This window comes from Crocodylus siamensis, chromosome 3 (assembly GCF_052110815.1).
Source record: "Crocodylus siamensis isolate JL-2025a chromosome 3, ASM5211081v1, whole genome shotgun sequence".
Classification (NCBI taxonomy): domain Eukaryota; kingdom Metazoa; phylum Chordata; order Crocodylia; family Crocodylidae; genus Crocodylus; species Crocodylus siamensis.
In genome coordinates this window covers 152,308,599-152,331,660 of record NC_143397.1, presented here as the reverse complement: position 1 = coordinate 152,331,660, position 23,062 = coordinate 152,308,599, and the positions used below count along the sequence as shown (strand labels likewise).

The window sequence follows — 23,062 nt, the reverse complement described above, 5'->3', positions numbered from 1 at the left end:
AGAGCTGTGGCCTAATGGAGAATTTTTAAAAATCAGAAAAATCTTAGAAGAAAACATTGATAGTTCTGATTTTAATAGTTGACATATTAAATCATTAATCAGAATGATGGCAACTAATATACCGCCCATTTCATGAGCAGTTTTAAAGGTTGTAAAACATGTGACTTTAACTTAAAAACCTTGTGTTAAAATGATGGCTTTGTGATTAAAAATGCATAACATTTTTAGAACTTTAATATACCATCTAAATCAAGGGAGTGATCTGCATATATTGTTCATATACATAGTCAAACCTATAGTGGAGGAGAAAGTAAAATGTGGTTAGTTGTGAAATAACTGCTGCTCTGCTCCTGTATGCTGTCCCCCTTTAAATTGTATAACTGTAGGAAAAAAACCCTGTAGAGTAACCAGTAGGGTTGGCATATTCTTACTGAAAGGGATTGCAAGCAAGATGACAGAAATGTTCACATCAGTGGTAATATTAGTTTATAGAATTTAGCAAACAAGAAAAAATTAAGTTTTAATAACAAGTTTCATACTTTTTCCCAACCCAACCTTCCATTTTTCCCTTCCCGCAAAAAGAAAAGACAAAAAGCAGTTTGAGTCTTCCATGAGCCTTGAAGGAAAGAGGTTTGCCATGCAGTAGACGTGTTCCATTTGTGCTAAAGCAAGGGAGATTATATCACTGCAAGGTTGACAAGCTGCTGGATAAGAGCAAGCAATACAATTATCATTAGGTACCACTGGGAAGTGGATGAGAAGGAAAAAAAGCAAAAGAAGCTTAGACTGAAACATAAATATCAAGTTGCTGCAGTAGCTTGAAACGCAATGGAGAAAGACATGCTTTGGCCTGGATAACCAAAATGGCTGTGAATGAAAGTGCATTCGTCACCTACCCAGCTAAATCTGGCGAGGGATAATCCTCTCCCCTGCATATGCAAGAAATAGAAACAGTGATATGATGATCATAGAACAAAGAACATCCAAGAGAATAGGGAATGGGAGGAAAAAAAGCATTAAATAAAATTGTTCAAATAATGGAAACATAAATGTGTGAATAATTCCATTTCTAGATGTCATTGACTAATGAAAAAATATTTGTAAATAATCATTTGATTACTGAAACAAAAAAAATTTCAGTTAAGTTTATTTAAGCAGCTTTGGTTCCATTATAATTGTAATTTCAGTAGCTTCTTACACAGAGATTCAAATTTGTGCAAAGAATATTTTAAAAATATTAATAATAGTTGCATTTAATTAATTTCCTTATAGAATAGATGCTGAAAATGCTTTGGATAAAAAGGCAAGTGCTAGTATCTCCTCAGGTGGCTAATCTGAGGCAGAGAGCCAATATATGACTTGGCTGGGGTCATGCAACAAGTTAGCAGCACAATCAGGAATAGAGGGTCCAGGCAGAAATGCAGCACTCCGCTGTAAATGAGAACACCTTGCAGGAAGCATTCTGAGCTACAATGATCCCCCAAACCAAACAGAAGTTCACTGTTGGTTTCAGGGGGAGGGGAATCTAGCTGCTGGTTACCAGCCTGTAGTCAGTTTGCCCTAGCAATGGTCCCTCCTCTCTCCCAGCCTGTCCTGTTTCAGACTGGGAGGGGGGAAAGGAGCAAAGGGAGCTCACTTTAGGGGTTCCCCAGCCAGCGGTGGAGGGTGGAGTGGGTGAATTGAAGTCCCCCCATTTCAGAGGTGGGGAGCTCCAATATACTTTCTCTACCCTCCAGCAGGGGCCAACAAGCCCCCAAACTGAACGTCCTCTGTTCCTTTCCCCCCTTCCCATTCTGAAAACAGCTCGAGGCTGGCAGGCAGTGCAGGCGCAAGTTATAGCAGATGCTTTGTTTTGAATATCATGAAGGGGCAGATGAAGATATGAGGGGGCAGATTTTCACCTGACTGGCCATTTCTTAAATCTGTCTGCAGCTGTGCACTTGTGTTTGGTCATGGCTATAAACTGCTTTCTGTGGCCAGATCAGACTCAAATGGTCATTTCTATCTATGCCCAGAATCTAGGGTTTGTGACTCCTACTCCCCTACTCTAAACACTGTTCTAAACCTCCTTTATAAGACAACACAGTCAAAGAAAATGAAAGAAGCATTCCAGCTGATATGTATTAGACAATAAAGACTTTGTGAGATGTTGAAGGCCCTTACCTTTGCTTGCATTGGGGGCGGGGTTCTAGGTGACACCTAGAAAACACAAAAATATATAAAACAGAAGTAGCAATAAATTAGGAAGCAATTAAGCACTCTGCTCTTCTTATCTATCGATCCTGTCTGATTTCATTCACCTTCCTATGGTTGGAAATATACCTCAGAAGACTAATAAACATTCTTTTTAATTTCATTCCAATTATAGGGATTTTTCTTTTCATAAAAAATGAGTATTACCAGACTGAAATATCGTTAGGATTGGAATTAACTTTAAGTGCACTACTGTAAGTTTCTCACTTTTTAGACCCAGGTCTGTCTCCATCCTGCACCAAGGTGGTATCTTGTGTTCATTTCTACAAGTTATTAACATCATCTATGCTGATTTAAGAGGTTATTATTAATAGATGTAGTGTTAGTAAATTGCTTCTATGCTTAGAGTTTCTTGTGCTGTTATCCTTCCCATGTCTATTTTGTAGGTCCATGTCCCATACCTGTATTTGATCATCAGGTTAGTAGGTCTGTTTCAAAGATGACAGAGGGAAAAAGGAGAATCTGTGGTGCTAGTGTTTATCTAACAGCCATGAAACTTCTGAGAAGACGTCTGTCTTGTGGGAAGCATTCTGCAGTGCTTTGAAGGCTTATTAGGCCTGGGGAACTAGCTTTTGATGATAAGTTTGCATAATACAGACACATCATATGTGAGAGTGCTTGAGGGAGATAGAGGTTAAAATGTATCTGTTCAGTTCTTCGTCTCATTTTTGTGAGAAGTTCCATAAAAGTATGGAAACATATAAGTTCAAAGCTGAACAAAATCTTTTGCTGCCTCTGAGATAAGTTAACTCAGGTCAGGGAAACAAATCTGGACCCCTTTTGTTTATGACTTCAAAGGGAATTCCTGAGTATAGTCTGGCTTTTAGGATTGGGTTCATTTAGTAAGTCCAGTAAGTGCTACTTTAAAGGGCTTGTGCCTGGAGCACAACTGCTTTTTTTTTTTTTCTCTCTTTAAACAAAAATCAATGATACGTAAGTATTTGAACATGGCTTGCTCCAAGGAAGATGAATACAAAACTTGCAGACAGCAAAGCTTCATAATTTCTAATAATTAATGTTGCAATTTCAAAGTAGTAATGGTAGAGTCAGTCCCTTTTATCCAAAGTATCCGATTCCTGCTTTATGTGTCCAAGTAGAATAACTCTGGCATCACTATACTCTCAAAGGCAGAGGCAGCACAATTTATTTGTACTGTTAATTTTAACACCAGTTAACACTGAGCTGCCAATGAATCGCAAATGAATCCTTTAATTCCACCAAAGAGCAAAAAAGGGGAAACTTACAATGTTCTTGAAGAAGTGGACTACTGGGTTGTCATCACCAGGTCGCCCATGCTGAGACCTCTGAGGCATGGAACCTACGTGGCTAGCTCTGGCTGCATGTATATCCTGAAATACAGGATAGTTATATTAGAATACAGCAAAGGAAAGGTAGATGACAGCAACGTGAAGGGAGAATGCACCAAGTCACGTTCATGAATAAAAGAGAATTTTACAAATATTATAATCCAGTGCCCATAGAGAGACCAAGCAATAAAGTGATACATGTGTATTGACTGTGCATATAAAATAAATACAAGCCTTTGAATATATTATAGCCTAATCCAAAACCCAGTCTTTTGCTGACATGTCCAGGCATTTAGATACTAGCTTTTCTCATAAGTGGAATCATAATGATGTGAAAACAGTTGAAAAAAAGACCTACTAGTTCATGGAGTCAATCTCCATACCAGAGAAGTAATGCACTGTACATTAACCCCTTTTAATTTCAAATATACAGCACTAGGGGTCAGAAATTACATTAATTTGGTGAAATGAAAGAGCAGCTGCACTTAGAATTGAGGAGAGTCAGGGGAGACTTGCTGTGCAGTCACTTCAAAGTGCTTTTAGTTGCGGTAAGAAATAAAATATAAAGAATGAAGGCAGAAGAATGAGAATAATTTGTAGAAACTAAATAGTATACTATACTACCATGGGATATACGTACTATGCTAGAGTGAAAATGGGTTTCACATACTTCTGTGCACTTGTTGCTACTTTTTGATGTAATGTGAAATAGAAATATGGATTGGCAGATGTGAACGATCCATGTCAGACCCATAAATGGAAGCTACATCTTTCCATCGTGGCAAAAGGGTATACCAAAAAATCCAGCAAAGTCAGACTAAATACCCAGGGTATAGAGAATGCCCCCCACAAAAGATTGTAAATGGATCTTTCTATCATTAGACTCTGATAATGGCAAATGTTGCTGATCGGGTTGACCTCTCCAGTGAAAAAGCTGTTCATGTTAGTATTTTCTTAAAGATGCTAACTTCATAAGACTAGTAGTAATGAATATTTAAGGAAAGTATAAATAGTATGACAAGATAAACAAAGCGACTAAGTTTTCATCATTAGTATTAAACGCACATCCCCCTTATTTTCCTAGTGAGGCAGGTATTATCTACCTATTGGAGCACAGGAACCAGGTTTTCTGAGGGTTTTTTTCACCTCTGCCTCACTGATCGTTGGTTAGGTGATCTTTGGCAAATAATTTAAAAGCCAGAATTTTCAAGGTATTCTTAACACAGTCTTATACCTAATGGTATAAATAAGCATTATATGGTGAGCTCTGGTTATACATCTCTATCTGCATTTTCCAGTGATTAAGTATCTTTAAAAATCTGGTCCCATATACTTCTGTTTATGTAGAAAATATATTTCAGAAGTGTGTAGTGAAACTTGAATGAACGAAAGTTTGTAATGTGCTCTAAAATTGCTAGATCGAAGTTCTACTCTCACTTTGTAACATTAGTTAAAGCTACTGAAAAAAAATTTTGTTTTTTATTATTTTTGTCCAATTATCCAATAATGCAGTCAGAGACATATGAATGACACATAAATAGACTATACTAGATCATTACAAATGAATGCAAATCAGCAGTATTGCGACAATGTATTCAGTGCAATCTGAAGAGAGAGACATTTCAGATGAATTGCCACAAAGTTCATCTCAATCTGTTAGATTCAGTGTCCCCAGGCTGGTGGTATCTTTAATTTTACTATTTAAAAAGTAGGACTTTGCTGGATTTTATTGAGTTTGAGATTTTGGTAAGATTGTTCAATCTTTGTTCACTTACTCTTACGTTTACTTCTTTGCTAGGTATTTAGATTGCTTTGGGTGAGAGAAGGAAGTCTTAGCAGCGGTAGTGCCATAACTTCTATTTACAAACTAACAGGATAGCAAAGCACAGTTGTAGGGATTGATTTTTTTTAACCATGTTCCCAATTAAACTTTGCTTTGCTTTTCACAGACAGCTGCCATGATCCTTATATCCTTCTTACTGGTGAGTGTTGCACTGTAGTTGCCTTCCTATATTCTGATGCAAGGAAAGTGGTTGCTATCCTACTGCAAACTTTTCATGGTGTTGCACTGTGAAGAACAGCAAAGTAATACTTTCTGTTTTATAAGATGGATTTGAATACGAGTTGAATCAATCTCCCTTTTTTTTCACTGTATACGTAAGGACAGGAAGTATGAGAAGAGAATAATGAAGAGAGTAGAGGAAGTAGAGAAGAGAGTATTAGGGGTAGAAAATAGGAAAAAAATCTGTAGATAAAATAGAAAAGATCACAACCAAGACCTTGGAAATATTACGTATTCAGTCCTTGTGAACAAGAGACAGAAGGTAGGAATTCAAGTAATAAACAGTGAATTCATTTAAATCCAGCAACTTCACTTATTTGTGTTCCAAAAGAGTCATTTATGTCCCAAAACGAATCTTGCAGAGCTACTGTTGGAACTTACTATTTACTTGAAACTCCATTTTAAACATTTTTTCTATGATTTTGTTCTACAATTATGCAGTTAAAAATAGTTTTTTCTATGTCTTGTTTAGATTAAACCAGGCTTTCTGTGTGAGGACTTGTGTTATCACTGGTTAGGGGACTAAAATCTTATTTATTTGAATGTTTAGTGAAGTAGAATTGGATGGTGGGACTTATAAATTGTCATGAATAAGGTGTATAACATTTGTCTAGAAATGTGAATTTATTACCAGTAAGTTGTTCTTAAAACAGTTAAGCATCGGATTGGGATAATCATATTTTTCCAGTCCATGTACTAATAACATTGTTTAATTACTGTACTATGAATCACCAAAAAGAAATATGCTCAATAGTAAGTATGTACAGTGTGTCAGTATGGCTTATTGAAAAGGTATCTTGCAAGCTATAAAATAAATTGGATATTATGGGCCTAGATCTCCTTTTCATACTGCCAAATTTAGTAAAGATGGGAGAGGAGGGGTGGTTGGTTTAAGTTTAATAAGTTGTATTTACCAGCTTTTGTAATGCAGCACTTTTTCATGTATTACCTCAGCAAATGTAACGTCATTCAAATTTGTGGTAACATAATTATATATTTTTTCTTAATTTAGATTACACTTATAAAATACTGTAATTAATTACTGTTGATCTGTACATAGTGTTCTCTATTACTTCTCAAATTCTGAGACGCAAAATCAGTGAGGGAAAAAAATAAAATTGAAAAGTGATATTTTCTTAGAAGCACCCAAAAGCAGGTAAGTGCATCAGTGCATTAAAGAGAAGATGCATCACAAGGTCTGAGGGTACTTAAGGAGGTAAAATGTTATGATATGGGCAGTAGTGCTTGTACTAACTAAAAGAGGAAGTAAATTATCTGAGGGTATGGCCAAATGTGTATGTTATCTGCTTTTATCAGCTTTAAAAAGGGACGGGGAGCTGCTGCACTGGACTGGGCAGCAGCTGTTATGCTGTAACTGTTATGTCTGCATCATCCTGTAGTAATATCCATTATGGCCTGAATTTGGACTCTGAGGCTACAAGTAGATGTCCCATTCATCCCGGGATAAACCATTGTATCTTTCACAGGTAAGAAGTACTAACTTTATCTTGGGACATCTTAAAGTACATCTGAATGGTTTGCATTGTTTAATCAATTGCAGAAAAGCAGCAGTGCACTCAGCTATTCACTAAACCCTGATTAGAAGGGATGCGTCTATTCTGGGACCAACACAGACGTAACTTGTCCAGGGACAAATAATTACCTCAGATGCAGTATCTGTTCTTAGCCTGAAAAAAGCAGTTCTTCTGCCCTCGCCATGCTACAGATTCATGCAGATGTAACACTTGCACTCTAACTTATACTCGTGTCATTTGCTAGATACAATTGTTGCATCCATCTCTACTCCAGCTCCCTGACTGACCTATGTGCTAAGTTCTTGCTTTTATACAGTTTCATTAGAGTTAGATTTTACATGAGTTCATGCTGTTAGTGAGAGTTGTAGCAATTCAAGACAATGCCATTTACCGATTTACTTTTGAAATAGGCTCAGTGAAATAATGGACACCAGTGTGAGGACCTAATAAGTACAGGACAAAAAAAATTTTTTAAAAACCGAGTTATTCTGCTTTAAGTTATTGGAAATTTCCACTCCGTACAGAGTGATGTTCATCTTTATCACCAGGTGGAGCAGCACACAGCTTCTAGGTGGCAGCATGTAATTATCAGTTAAACTTTCCAGCTTTGCACCTATTCTAAAGTTTAAATTTTGCATAATTTCTAGCTACTTAGAGCCTTAGTTTTCAGGTAGCATGTATTAAAGGCATGTGTTCACAAACTCTAATCAAAAGTTCAAGTTCTTTGAATAATTGATTGATTTGAATAATCCGTTGGCTTGCAAACCCAGCAGGATTTGTCAACTTGATTGCACATAAGTTTAAAACATCATCCAACAGGTTTTCTTTTTGCTGATGTAAGGGATAAATGTGAATGATAGGTTTGTTGTCCTTTTTTTCAAAGAGCATATGGGACAGAAAACAATGACTACTCAAACTGCCAGCATCCACAGGAGATGTCCATGTGTCACCCAATTTACTCTCATAAATGACAATTTACTGTATCAAGAGAGAGGCACAAAGCAAAGATGCCTTACAGTTTAACCTCTAGTCTTAGACTTTTGTATGAGACGGTGTAGAACTGTCTAACCATAGACTTCGTTACAGTTAATTTGTGATTTCATTGTAAAATTAATACTCATAGTACAAAAAAGGAAAGTTCTAGGAACTCTTATCGAAATGTTCCTAATTAACTGAGAATACATTTTCCTTTTCTTTGCTGAAGAAACGTATATAGGTAAAAAAAAATTGGTTAACTCTGGTCAAATTTGGTTAACTAAAATTATGTTCCTAAATATATATTTCAGGAAAACTTGAAATTCTGAGTATATATGCTGTTCTACGCTTGGCATTTCTGAAAAACAGATAACTTTCCTTTGTATTTAAATATATTTTTAAAAACCCCTGTAACTTTTGGAAATTTGAAAGTTTGAGCAGTATTTGAAATTAATTGCCATCACATCTGATGGGAGGTAAGGAACTACTTGTTTAGTTTGTTGCTCTTCAGTTTAGAAAGTCCAAACCTATTAATTTATATTAATAAAGGTAGACAAAAGCTTCCGTATTTTGAGTCGTGTTACAATTTTCTCATAATTCAAAGATTTTGTTGTGACCTGTTGTAAATTAGAGCCATCTGCAAAATGTATACTTAGCTTTGGATTTTGAATTTATCTACCAAACTTTTGGGAATTTGTTAAAATGTATAATCTGTATATGTATTGTAGCTTGGACTTACTGGAATTATAAATGATTTAAAAAGTAGGGCTGGAAGGGACCAGAGAAGGTCATTTATTCTAACTCATCTTCAAGACAGGATCATCTCTATTTAAACCATCCCAGTGAAGTGTTTGTCTTGCCTGCTCTGAAAAACTGCAAAGGGTGGAGTTTCTACAATGTCTCCGAGTAGTGTGCTCCAATGCTTGACCACCCTCCTAGTGAGAAAGTTCTTCCTAATATCTAAACTACGTTTCCCTTGCTGAAATTCAAAGCCATTGTTCCTTATCCTGTCATCTGCAGCTACAGAGAATATTCTATCCCCATCCTCTGTAATAACCACCCTTGGGGCATTTGAACACTGTTACCAAATTTACCTCCGTCTTTTCTTCAGACTGAATAACCCTAGGTCTTTCAGCCTTTCCTCATAAGTCATTTTCCCCAGACCTTTAATAATTTGTATTGCTCTCCTTTGAATTCTCTCTAATTTATCCACATCTTTGTTGAAGTGAGGTGCCTCAAACTGGATAAGCAGTATGAGTTTAATTTTTAGCTTGTCAGCTGTTAATGGCTTTCATCAAAATTGTATTGATTAGCTTAAATGGAACTATTATTTCCAGGATCAGGATCCATAACAGTTTGGATTCAAGCAGTGAACAGATCTTTTTTTCTGCCACACAGGAAACATATTTTGCCCATTGCCATTTAAACTACATGAAGATTGGCCTTGCGACTATGTATGATTAGACTCTAAGACAGACTGATATAAATAAGTAACCTGATGCCCAATACAGAAATTAATGAACAAGAACGTTAATTATTAACATAAGTTGAATCCTATGTTGTAGTCATTATGCTAGAAAATTACTGCCAGCGTATAATTAATATATATATTAACATAGGCCACATTATTGTGTTCCGGGAACTGTCTTAAAAATGTTTGCAGTTGCACAAAATGTAAATCCAGATTTCATTCTCATTCATTCCTCTTTAGCTTCTGAGCAAAATACACTTCTCGTTTAACCTTTATAGTTTTGTTAAAAGAGATGGTAGGATTTTAAGGGTGGTTAACTTATAATTTGCATTGAAGCAATGATAAACTAAAACTGTAATAATCAGTTTCACTTTTAGTTAGCACTTCCCACTGGAAACCAATACTAGACTTACTAACACTTCTTGTCTTTTTGTGGTTGCTTGATCATAAGCAGTAGCAGACATGTAGGTGGTGATTTTGAAAGAGCTCAGAAAATATTGTCTGACACTACTTTGTGCAAATGTGATGCTAGTTTCTGGTCTGACTCATGCAACTCCACGTAGATTTTCAGAAGCATGAAACTTTCCAAGTGAGTTATCTACCATTTGTTCAACTGCAGTGTACCACAACAGGACTGCTTCTGAAACCAAGAACTCTGTGTGTCATACATCTCCGCATTATCATTCTCTATATTATCATTACTACTACATAACTTCTAACATTCTGTAAATGAGAGCGACCCTGATAAGTTGAAATTCATTAAAGAGCATTTAAGAGGAATTCCTACAAATCCCAGATCTAGAATCTAGAGGATGAAATCTGAACATTAAAAAATACCCCTCTGGTTTACCGTTCATATTTTATGTCGCTTGCTTATGTATATACCTCTGATGGTACAATGGAAATGTGTCAGTTGGTTTCCCTGTATTCTATAGAAAATAGTCATGGAAATCTTAAGCTATGATTGGTCTTAAGTTCTAGACTAACTTTCTTTTAAAAATACTAATTTTTGCCAAATTTTTCTTCACAGGGTCCCTTTCACTTGATCCCAATCTTTCTTCAAGTGCAGTGCCCAAAACTGGATGTTGGCTTTTTCACAACAGCATGGTATACTTGGTTTATGTGCACATTATGGTTTAGTATAAATCTTAGATCCTCTTCTTCAGAGCTAAGTTACATATGAATTATTAATGTAATAGTGGGTTGCTTTGTGAAAACCTGCTGAGCCAGCTGGTGCCCTAGGCACCCAAATCTGTGACTGGCAGTTTAATGAGAAATTCAGAAGCAGCCAAAAGGTCACTGTAAGCGACTTAAGGGTGATGATAGCATAATAACAAAAGGGACACGTATGAACTTGTGGCTAAAAGGTGGGCATGTAAATCCATGATAGGGCACTTAAATAAATGGCCTTATTTCCAGAGGACTAGCCATTTTCCCTGATATATGACATGAAATGATAAAAAGGTAGAACTGTTCAGCAGATTCTGAATTAAGCAGAAATGTCTGTACAACATGTCCTCATTAACAGATCTGTGACTTGAATTCAAAAGGTAATTTCAAACAGCCTGTTCAACTATTTTCCCTTTTATTTTCTCTGGATGCTTCCTGAATCATAGGGTCATGGTAAAGTAGGGTTGAAATAGACCTCACAAGGTCATCTAGGCAGGAGCATCCCTGACCAAATCATCCCAGTCAAGTCTCTGTCCAACCTGCTTTTGAAAATTTCCAGTGATGGAGAGTCCACAGCTTATCTAGATAGTCTGTTCCAATGCTACCTAGTAGCACTCTCATAGTCAGAAACTTCCTCCTAATCTTCAATGTATATTTTCTCTGCTGCAGCATGAGGTCATTGCTCCTAATCCTGTTCCCTACAGCCACAGAGAAAAAAGCCCCTCTATCCTCTCTAGAACTGCACTTCAGATATTTGAAGGTTGCTATCAAGGCCCGCCTCAGCCTTCTCTTCCTTCATCCTTTCTTCAGAAATCTTGCCTCCCAGGCACCTAATAATTGTTGTCACTCTGCATTGGGCTCTCTCCATAATCTGTCCACATCCTTCTTAAATTGTGGAGTCCAAAACTGGATGCAATCTTTCAGGTGAGGCCTCACCAGTGCTGAATAGAGAAGATGAATCACTTCCCTTGATTTCCAAGCGACACCCTTGTTAATACAGCCTAGCATGCTATTTGCTGTTTTTTGCAACAAAAGCACACTGCCAACTCATATTCAGCTTATGGTCTCTTGCAGGGGTAGCCAACTTGCAGCATGTATGCCCCATGGGCACCTCTGTGTGGCACATGGCACTTGGGAAGGGTCTGGGGTTAATCTGTGGCATGCTTCTAAAAGGTTGACCCCCACTGATCTACTGTAACCCACAGGTACTTCTCTTCGCTACTGTAACCTAGCCACTCATTCCCCAGTCTGTCTGTATGTCAGTATGCAATTACTGCATTCCAAGTGGCAGGACTTTGCTCTCGGCCTTGTTGAATTGGTTGTGGGTCCCAGCCTGTCCAAGTCATTCTAAGTCCTAGCCCTGCCCTCCCAAAGTGGTAGCATTCACAAATGTACTAAGTGTTCATTCAGGCTGATTGTCCACATTGTTAATGAAGATAATGAACAATACTGGACCCAGGACAGACCCCTGGGAACACCACTTGAAACCATACCCCACCTAGATACTAAGACATTAATCACTCACGATCATTGAAAACATCCCTAGACCTAGTACCATGAATGTTATGTGTCTGTTATAACCAGTGAAATGTGGCATTTGTGATGTTGCAGAATTGTGCATAATCAGATGGGCTCTGTTTCACTGGTAAGACCCTTTAATGCAGAGACCTCTGTTTAAATCCATTTTTCTTGTGGTTTTTCAGCCTGATTTTAATGTTCTCTTTGGAAGACATTTCATGGGTTCACTTTAGGCAGAAAAATGCATTTAAATTAGGATGAGTTAATCATACCTTTCCTTCCTTCTGGCATCGAAATCGGAGGGACTTGCACAAAAAAATCAGGTAGAGGGGGGGAAAAAAAGGTAACAGAATGTTAACCAAAGGAAATGTAAGAGTGGATTACTATATATAATATAGTGAGTAGGATGAAAGCTGCTTCTTGCAGTAGAACATGTTCAATACAACTGACTTGGTATAATAAAAGAAACAGCAGGGTTATTTATCTATTTTTTTAATACTTACCTTGTGTGATAAAAATCGCTACAACCTGTTACAATCAAGTGGTAATTCATTTTAGTTCTTAAGTATTTTTAAAGACATTTGCCAAAATATCATGATTGGTTTGCTCTCTTAAATAAATGCAGGTTTTATTTTTTGTAAAACCAGGAAAATATTTGTAGCAAATATCCTTGATTATGCAAATCTCATCTCAATATCAGAACTTTTTAAATAGCTATTCTGAAGTAGCAATACCCATAGTCTGTTGGTGACCTTGATTGATCCTTGCAAGGAATCCAGATATACTTTTTGATGCTAGGAGATAGCATACAATGCTTTTACTTATCAGTATCATGAAACCATAGGTAAGTTCTGTGGTGCTAGATTGCCAATATATTCTACTGAGCTGACACCTTTGCAAATGCTGTTCTAGATGCTTCACCAACATTGTAGCAGGATGCAGAAGTTTGGGGCTTACTCTAGCACAAAAATCCATTGTGCATACTGTAGACAACTTGTTACAGTGTTTGAAGACAGGGATGGCCTTTCTACTTGCTGGTCTGAAACAGACATGGTCATTTGCCCTTTTTAGGACCAAGTGGCACAAATTAAATGTGTAATCACAGTTGTTGGCACCTATACACTATTTGGGATTGTATTTCTACTTGTGACCGTAGGGTGTTTCAATGTCCATTTTCCCCAGAAGTCAACTGGGGTGCTGGTGGAGGTGTGGAGGGCTTTCCCGGTAGTGAACCTTGAACCTTCAAGGAGGGGGCTGGAGAGAAGAGCGCTCTGAACAAAGCCTAGCCTGTGGCCTAGTGTTTAGTGTATTTGGTGGGAAGCAGGAGACACAGGCCTCCTCTCAAACAACAAACATTCAGGATCTGAGCCTAGCGTATACCAAATGCTGTCACTCCAATCCCCTTTCATCTCACTCTGTTTCAGCTACTTTTTCCAATGATTGTAACATCTCTGTCCTTGTTTCAATATAATTGCAGCCTTTGCAGACATAAAAATCAGAGCAAAGAGATGTTTTTAGAATAGGCTCGTATAGAAATCTCTCCTGACATCTTTTTGTGAGAAACAGGAAGAGCAGAGACAATGATATGACAGCTGTAAAAGAAATTAGATTCAAGTTGCTCAAGTGTCAAGAATTGGGTGTCACTACTCCCATCATCCTTTGTAAGAGTATTACTGTAGAGTTAAGTGTGATTGATTTGCATCAAGCAAAGATTAAATAATTTGCAGAGAAAAATTAGGGATGGAAGCTTACTAGATACAGGATGGCTGCAGATGCAGTTGGTGGTATTGATATCTGTCAGTATTGCCAAAGGAAACAGCTAGTTTATTCTGGATAGGGGTATTATGGAGAAATTGGATAGGTAAGAAACATTAAGAAAAGCCTATTACAGTAGTAGTTTCTCACAACAGAGATATTTGGCTTATTTAAGAAAGGAAAATTTACCTTGTGTTGAAAGAGAGACTGCAAAAATCAGTACATACTGCTATGGTTATAACTGCTGGCAGAAGTGAGGAGCTATTAAGGTACAAGCTGTGTGAAGGTCTTTGGGCATTTGTGTTTGCTAGCTTTTGATGAAAAATGTAGATGGGTCTATCTAAATCCTTAATTAATTCCCCTCATTGATAATTAGGAAGAAAAGTAATGAGCTCTTTAAAGGGTTTAGAGTCTTCTCTGTATTAAAGAAATACTGTTTTCAGCATTGGAAGAAACCAGTTAAGCAAGTTAGCATGATTTAAAGGGGCCGTGTGATATTCTATGAACAACTGAAAAATTCATTCAGAAAACAAGAGAGCTAAAATACCATGGTGCAGAGTTAACCAGGAAGAGAGAGAAGCCTGGTAGCAGGGGGTTAAAAGGATTGATATAAGCTTTTGGGTGACCTCAGAGAATCTGTTAAGATATTGGTAAAGGATATATGTAATAGGGCTTTAGAGGTAGGAGATGCTTTGGTTAAAAAAAAAAAAGGCTTCTAAATGTATTTAGGTGATTTGGGGGGCACCTTCAAATAAACTAGAAAGTATTTTGAAGGTAGGTTGGGAAATTTTGGTTGTGAATTTTCTTTCAATATTTCAATATATGAAGCCAGAGTTTTGATTCTGAAGGACTTCAATCTGTCAGGTAGCATAATAAATATATACACCATTTGATATAAAAAATTGTGATTGGTTTTTGCTTTTTTAAATTACTTTAAATACAGTTCACTGCATATGCTATATGCTCAGGTGTAACTTTTGCATGTGTTACAAAGAAATAAGGTACTGGGTATTATAAATAAGGTTGGGGGTGAAAATAGCAAGGATATATAGTAATAATCATAGTATGGCTCAAATTGAAACGCTCTTTAGAAGTACAGGAAATAACTAACATTTTTACTTCTTGAGAGCTTTGACAGATTCTAAAATGCCTAAAGGTTTTTTTACATGGAAGAAATGAAAAATGTGCTGTACTTAAGTGACATTTATTTTGGAAACTGTTGTAGAGAAAGTAAGAACTAATGTCTTCCATCTCTCCCCTGACTTCCTCTCACCACCCCACTTAGATTTGAACCATGATAGGAAACCTAGTTGCATACAGTGATGTTTAGTGATGCTCATTTCATGCTTTGGCAGAAGGTGAGAGAAAACACAAACCCAGTGTAAATGAAAGGGGAATCTCAAGAGATGAGTTGGCTTAAATAGGGATTAAGCATACTATCTATGTCTATGGAGAAAGTAAATTTCAGAAACCTTTAAAATGTTTTGGATACCATTCAAAGAAAGCTGGCAACAGTATGGAGACAGTTGGATATAGCAATTAAAGGGGAAAGATTGTTGGATGGAAAACTGAACACAATAGCTCAAATGTGAAATGAATAGCTGCATACAGCAATACTTTTGGCTTGAGAGCAAATATTTTGGAGTTGGGTGAGGGCTTTTATAAACTATTTAATGTAAAAGTTTTGCATGGGAACATCACATGAAAACCAGCAAAAGTTGCTCATGACATGCACAATTGTGGTACTCAGCTTCAGGATGGCTCTTTACAACCATGTGGAGTGACCTTGGCTGAGTCTTGTTTCAATCTCTTATTTGTTGAAAGTTTAATAGCAATTATTACAAGGGCATTGTAGGGCTGCCACTAATATCTGTCAGTTACGGTGAGGCCCTGGGGTAGGAAGTGCTGCAGAATTGCAGAGCATTATTGATTATAAAAAAAAAAAAATAGGACTAAAAGAAATAACGAGGAATCAATACAGTAAGATGCAAGAAGGTTTGGAGATTTACAACAGCTGGGCTAGTGCGTAGAAAACACCATTCAATTTTTACATAAAATACTATGCAGCAAATGAAGGAGCAATGACCATACTGAATAACACCCTTTAACATAGTCTTCACTGCACTCCAAAGGCATAAACAGTGTACCTGTGGCACCAGCTACAAAAGCTGCTTGGGACTGGATAAATATACTTAGCTGGCTTAATTGGATTTCATGCCACATTCATACTAGTGCTAGCTTACAGCCAGCTCAGGTGCACCTGCACCAGCTGCCTTCATACTTCTCAGCTGCAGTTTAAATGTCACCCAGTGATGAAAAAGTAACTCCTCCTCCTTCCCCCCTCCCCCCCACAAAACCCCTGCATTTAAGTTTGGCAGGCTCAGGATCCAGTAAAGCATCAAAGGATTGTGTTTCCTGATGCCCTCTACTGAGAACATCCTGGCACCAGTCCCAAAAAGATCACAACTGATTTGAAACCAAAGATGCCCAGGTCAAACAGTAGCTAGCGGCAGCGAATGTTAAAAACAGCTTGGTGGTTTCATGAGTATTTGAGAGGATGAAGTTTTCTGATATGGTTTTATCCCAAAAGAACAAGAAAATAATATTTCAACTATCACAGGGATCCAGAAACAGGAAACTGGATCTTTGAAATGTGGAAGGTATAAAAGCTAATCAAGTGAAAAGTATGTCAGTCAGAATGGCTCAAGGAATATAGTGTAGCATTTCATGGAAATTGAAAGAAGGAGAATTACAAGGAAGACAGGTTTGCATGAAATGTAAACAGTTTGATCAAGTGGGTTTTTCCAGTCTGTCAGTTCACCTTCTTTTCTTCAAAATTTTCTTTATAGACCATTCTTGATTTCCAGGTCCCTTTTCCTTTTTAATCTGGTTTCTGATCATATTTGTTCTATGTAATAATCTTGGTAGGTCATAAAAACACAATTCAGTTGGGTTACTCATAAGCAAAATGTATCTATATTATAAGGCAGGAGTGTCTTCACCACCTCCTCCATTTTTTGTACTTTTTGTGTGGTGCTTTGGAATACTTTCACTAAGTCCATATTTGTTTCATATAAATACATACGTGGGGATTGCCTTTTTCTTACAGTAGAAAAATATCTTTGTATAAATGCTAAAGGTTAGACAACTGTAGAGCAAATCTGAAGTATTGCTGGGGCCTATACACAAACCCTAACCAAAAGTTGCAGTCGGAACATTTTCCATGGCTAATTGTCTTTTTTTTGAGGACATATAAACCTGTAACAATGGACTGCAGAGTTGTGAGATGACAATTACTAAATAAGGCTATGGGTAATCTGTTCCCACTGAAGTAAACTGGAATAAAATTCCTTGTGTTCAGTCATCACAGACACCGGCAAACCAAAATGCTCATATTTGTTTCCTTCTGTTCATTTAAATCAGTAACATTCAGCCTCTCTTAATTAGTGGGTAGTTTAACTTAGGCTGCTTAAGTTGCCAGATCTATCATCTCCCCCCATGTTGTTGTCCACCATTTTGCATGCATCACAGTTATCAAGTTCTACAAATGAAAATAAAAGGCACTAGACACAGATTTTGTTAATGTATTAGGTATTTAAAAAACAAACTAAGTAATTAGTACACCAATTCTCAGCGACTTAAACTGTTTAATAAATGAATATAAATGTTGAAACATATATAAGGCAAAAATTAACACAAAATGTAACGTTACAGCCACCATAAAACAAGTCCCATTTAATACATCAGACACATTTTCTTTTTTTTTTTACAACCCGATCATTTATACAGCAGGTAGGTATACAAAAACAGTAAATAGTCACTGAGGGAAGATATCTGGTGTTAAGAAAATTTAAAAAGAAAGGCCAGAGTAAATCATTACCATTTTTATGTGGTTGGAAAGTCTAGTCATTGGAATAAACAACTTTTAAGTAGAACAAGCATTGATTAAACTGCTATTTTTCCAAACTTTCAAACAATGGGTGTATATATCTGAATTTTTGGAGGGCAGCAGTAGGCAGTACCACCAAAACCCAGGGTTTGTTTATGGTATTAAAACCACCTTCTATATCAAGTTTAATCAAATAGCCCAGTGTTTTTTATCCTCTATATACTTTGCATAGGTGGGAAAGGGATTCAAACCTATATTTCTTGTCACCCTAAATGTGCTTTTCACTTAAATGAATGGAGAAACAGGGCCCTATACAGATTTGCACAAGCTACAGAAAGGTGAACAAAACTGAGGTTAAAAATGCTTACTGTGCAATAAAGAAGACAAATTACTTTATTAATGTAGACTCTAGCATTTCAGTAAAATCTGCCCCTTATTATTTACTATATCTTTCCTAACTTCCTCATGTGTTTTACCATACTGTGTAAATCTAGTTTACATTTGCCATATTAGCACATGGTATTAGTATCAGGATATTAAAAAATGATTGTATTACAATCCAAGATACAGCAAATAAAAGCAATCCCAGAAATTAAAGGAATTCTGTTTATATAATGTTTTATAGATTCACTTACAGGCCTTTTGGGGGAAAAAAAAGGAAAACAAATAAAAGGAATATTCAACACAAGGAAATAATATAATAATTCAAAACAAAAAAAAATGTAGGTAGTACCTGGGAACCACAAACTTTAAACAAGGTAGGGCAGACAGCCATCCTGACACAAACTTGTTAATTTCTTTGTTATAAAATATGATCACTTTAAAATTGAAATATTTCCAAGTACATTTCAGAGAGATTAAAAAGGGATCATTACCAATGATTGCCACTAGAATATCAAAGAAACTCTTCCCCTCCCCCTTGTTGCTGGACTAACATAGGGAGTATTTTTTTTCTGTAGTGCTATAGAGAATTGATTCTGTCACCAACATCATTAGGCTTATCCCACATGGATACTGCTGTTTCCAGTGCAACAGAATCAGGTTCTGTGTAATTATTTAACAATGGTTTCATTAGGTTATTCTTTACATAAAAACAAATTTTATAAAAATAGAGGTCACCAGCCCCCTAACTTGGTGGTTTGCGGTGTATTTTCAGTTATCAGATCTTGTGACGAGGTGAAAAATAGCAAACCTGTTTGCTGCTATTGAGGAAAGATGCTCACTTTTTACAATCCAACGTCATATTCTGAGTTCTCAGAACCCCCGCCATCTCTTAATTTAGCTTCAGAACATCAGGGAGAATGAAAATCTGCTCGAGGAAGGAGGAGGCCACAACACAGGCTTTTTCTGTATCTACCCCACCTTTCTTTGAACAATAGGGAATGTTATTCCCTGCTGTACTTTTCAACCAGGGCTGTAAGAAGAATATGCCTCCACAAGGAATTTATAATGTTTTGCCTGAATGTCGACCCTAAATGCGTACAAAGAACAAGTGTTGTCTCTGCATTCCGAGCGTCCTGGTGTGGGTAGTTCTCATACGGGCTTCAAGTACTGCACGGGATGGCAGTAAGCGGGGGGAGAGACCACAAAATAGGCAGTTTCAAAATGGCTCTCAAAATGCTTAACAGTTTGGCGGTTTTGTGACTGTTACAAAACTAAGTTGAGGAACACAAAAATACAGCCCCAAGAACGTTCTGCATTTTGACCTTCATAATTAATCCTAGGAAATGCCATGTGTAATGTGTTACCAAAGCACAGTAAGCCTGGAAATCTGGCAGAGGATTTAGGTTTTTGTAGCTCTTTAGTGAACTCATTTAAAAATGTTCTTTTGCTGCCATCCACAGAATTTGGCAATTAAAACTGCTTTGGTTTTGAATACAAATGAGAGTACCATATGCTAGCTTTCCTATCGTTTATACAAAAATGTATGGCGCATAAGCCTTCTTGGACATTCAAAATATTCATGACAAGAGCAGGGTGCTGGTACTAATATTTATAAATATTACTCTGTGGCACTTGTTAAATCCCTCCATCACTGACATTTTCTTGAAATGGATTCCTGGGATATACTTTAATTAACTAGTGTTATCATTGCTGGAAACAATGATGAGATGATTTGGCACTGGCAGTCTGTTACTGATTCAAAAATTGTCACCAACTTGGGCAAGTGCTCCTATGTGCTTACAACTCAAATTGTAAGTAAGCACTTTATAGTATTAAAAACGGTTGCTCAAAAAAGCTTTTATTTCCAGTTAAAAATGGAATAATCCATAACTATTATTTTGCAGGCACTACTTGTTTTTGAATATTTCCACTCAAGCTGATTGTACCTTTAGTCTGACAGTTTGTTTGAAAAGCAACAGACACAAGACATAGTACTTAATCCTCTAATACAAGACTACATATAGAACCATTCACAGGTAAATAGATTCACAACTGGTAACTACAGGAACACACAAGCTGAAACACATGTAGATCACTGTCACCACTGAAATAGGTATTTTCTTTTGTTTAGCAATAAAAATCTTAACTGTTTATTCTTCTGTGCAGAGTCTAGTATTTTATGTTGCTTCCCTCACATAAGTAGCATTTTAGACTGCTTTGATATTGGTCAATGTTGGGATTTGCTAGCATGTTTACATTTTGTGAAGAGTTGAGCTCCTGATTCAGGTTGCACAGTACCACTAAGGGTCATTATTGTGTTTGAGAATCCATTTCAAATCACCACCAACATCTGGAGCAACAAATGCTTCAGTGATAGCAAGAAAAGCTCAAGGTTTTTAAGAAACGTGGGTTTCTTTATAATGATATTGACAGCTTGTTCATATTCCTATTCCCTGTATTAACAATATAGCAAGAATGTATAGTACTTATAGAGAGCTTTAGAGGTGGTCAAGTAACATCTAATATCAAAGAAAAAAAATCAACAGGAGATACAAGATTAGACTCTAGGGCTCTCAACTCCCAGTCCAAGACCACTGGACCATTCTGCTGATGACAGATTAATACAAGCTACACTTCACACTTGCAGTAAAAATATGTAAGCATCAGATGAGCTCAAGGCAGAGTTTCAAAGCAATGTTATATTTAAATGCCCCAACACAATAAAATGGAAGTATAGTTGTTTGTAGCTTGTTAGCAAAATGTAAAGACTGCAAGTTTTATCTGCCTCATGGGAGCAGAAAACAAAGCATTTCCTCACAGGAAAAGGAGCTTAAATGATGCTCAAGCACGATTTTGAGTTGCATTTTTATTTCACATGCTAATTAATACAGGTTTGAACTAGAACAGAAAGGTCTGAACTATGGCAGATAAGCTCTCTTTTTCAGCTACCAAAAATGTGATATTCTGATAAAGTGAAGTTCTAAAACCCTATATAGTTTCCATTCAAGTGCTAATGTAGCAAAAAATAGGTCAACCTCAAATGTTGATCATTTTTTAAAAAAAACCATTTTTTAGTTCTTGGATATAGCTGAGAAATAACAGATCAAGGAACCAACTGTAAAGACATATCAGCATCCTTATCAAACTGTATACAAATCCTGGAATTGGCAGAAATATACAGCACTACCAGGCTGTATACCTCTGTTTTCCATACAGCAAGGACATATGATCATAATGAAGACAAGTTTTCATATACTGAATTTCAAAATTTAAGTCACATAATTTTTTTTAAATTCAATTCGCAGATGCTTGTAAGTACAATTCTGATCTTTCCCTCATTTTCCCAGCTATCAGTCTCAAATACTTTTAACTGTGTATTAAGTTTGGGTTTCAGTAGAATTTGACCCTTCACCCTACCAGGAACCCCATTTGCTGGTCTTAAAGCTGTGCTGATTGTAAAATACAGTCAGGTAGTAAAGTCTCCAGTAAAAGAATCAATCATAGAAATTACAGAATGGGGGAGGAAAAAAAAACTATTCTCAAGGCTATCTCCATACTACTAGGGAACTGTTATAACATTGTCATAGATTTTCTTGTACTTGTATCTAAATAAATTTTGAGAAGCATAAGAAATAAAATGTCCCTGAAAGGGGGAGGAAGAAAAACAAAACAAAAACAGGCTGCAGTCTAAATTGTACATTATACAGATAAACATACTACACCAAGTACCCTCCCAGGAATATCTCTAGAGCCACACCTTGTCTTATAATAGTCTTTATATACAACCAGCAGATGATGGTTCTGCCTTAAAAATCTGTTGCAAGCACATAATATTTTTTAACTCTCTATCCTTTCCTCTCTCCGTTACCTTTAGAGCCAAACATCATATCAGATTCTCAAAACACATTACTTTTTGCTAAGTCAACTCTTGCTTTATGACAATGACCCAGTTCACCTTCCCCTCCCACCCTTTCTTTTTTAATTTTACTTTATTTTGCTGTAGCTGTTCTGTTCTCTATTCCTCAGAGCTCACCTTGCCCGAGCCCCTCCTGGGAACTTGTTTTTCACCTCCAAAGAATCTGCCCAGTGAGTCAAGTAGACCTGAGTCTCTGTGCCTTGGGGATCCATGTCTAGCATGGTCTGTAGTGCTTGCAGTTGCCATTTTTGATCCGTGCCGGAAAGAGGAGCGCTTTTGTGAAGCCATCAAATCCGAATTCTCTGAAGCTGCTACACTGTCCTCTTGAATGGTCTGTAGCTCGTCTGACTCTGAGGGCCGATCTTTGAAGGTGTTGTCCTCCCTTCCAGGGGCATCTCGGGAAAAGAGGCGGATCAAGTGGGGGCGACCAACTGTGTCAGCTGGGTTGGCCTCCTTCCAGGCATTCTTTGGATCTGCTGTGCCTTTGGAGTCTGTCACCGCTGTACTCTTAGTGGAGGTCCCATTGTTCTGGTTCACATCTGCCTCTCCTGCAAACAACAAGGATGAGATATGAATACAGGCCTGTGAAAAACAGAGTACTGGAACAATGCTGCTTTCTTTCCCTTGCCTTGAGTTAGTCATTTCATACAAAATCCATAGAATATATGTGCAGTTTTAATGAAACTCTTCTCTCCCCCAAATGCCTGTCTTGAAGCACAACTCAGGAGAGTGTTCTCACACCAACACTAAATTCATTTAGGTTTTTAACTCTTTGAGTATATGGAGTTCAGTGCATTTAAAATTTAACATAATAAAAACAAACAATA

The 23,062-nt window shown here is 37.0% G+C and overlaps 1 protein-coding gene across 5 annotated transcripts in view; it reads right to left on the bottom strand.

Annotated features, from left to right (window-relative positions):
* Positions 1 to 23,062, bottom strand: part of MBP (myelin basic protein) — a 189,997-nt gene that overhangs the window by 5,226 nt on the left and 161,709 nt on the right. For 2 of the 5 annotated variants that reach the window (XM_090039546.1, XM_090039547.1), the window contains exons 4-8: positions 22,353 to 22,783; positions 12,564 to 12,596; positions 3,498 to 3,602; positions 2,164 to 2,199; positions 897 to 929 (exon numbers count right to left, since the gene is read on the bottom strand). In XM_090039546.1, the coding sequence (XP_089895672.1) occupies positions 897 to 929; positions 2,164 to 2,199; positions 3,498 to 3,602; positions 12,564 to 12,596; positions 22,353 to 22,783 (638 nt within the window). The remainder of the gene's footprint in view (positions 1 to 896; positions 930 to 2,163; positions 2,200 to 3,497; positions 3,603 to 12,563; positions 12,597 to 22,352; positions 22,784 to 23,062) is intronic. The other 3 variants (XM_090039550.1, XM_090039549.1, XM_090039551.1) reach the window with 3 other exon arrangements.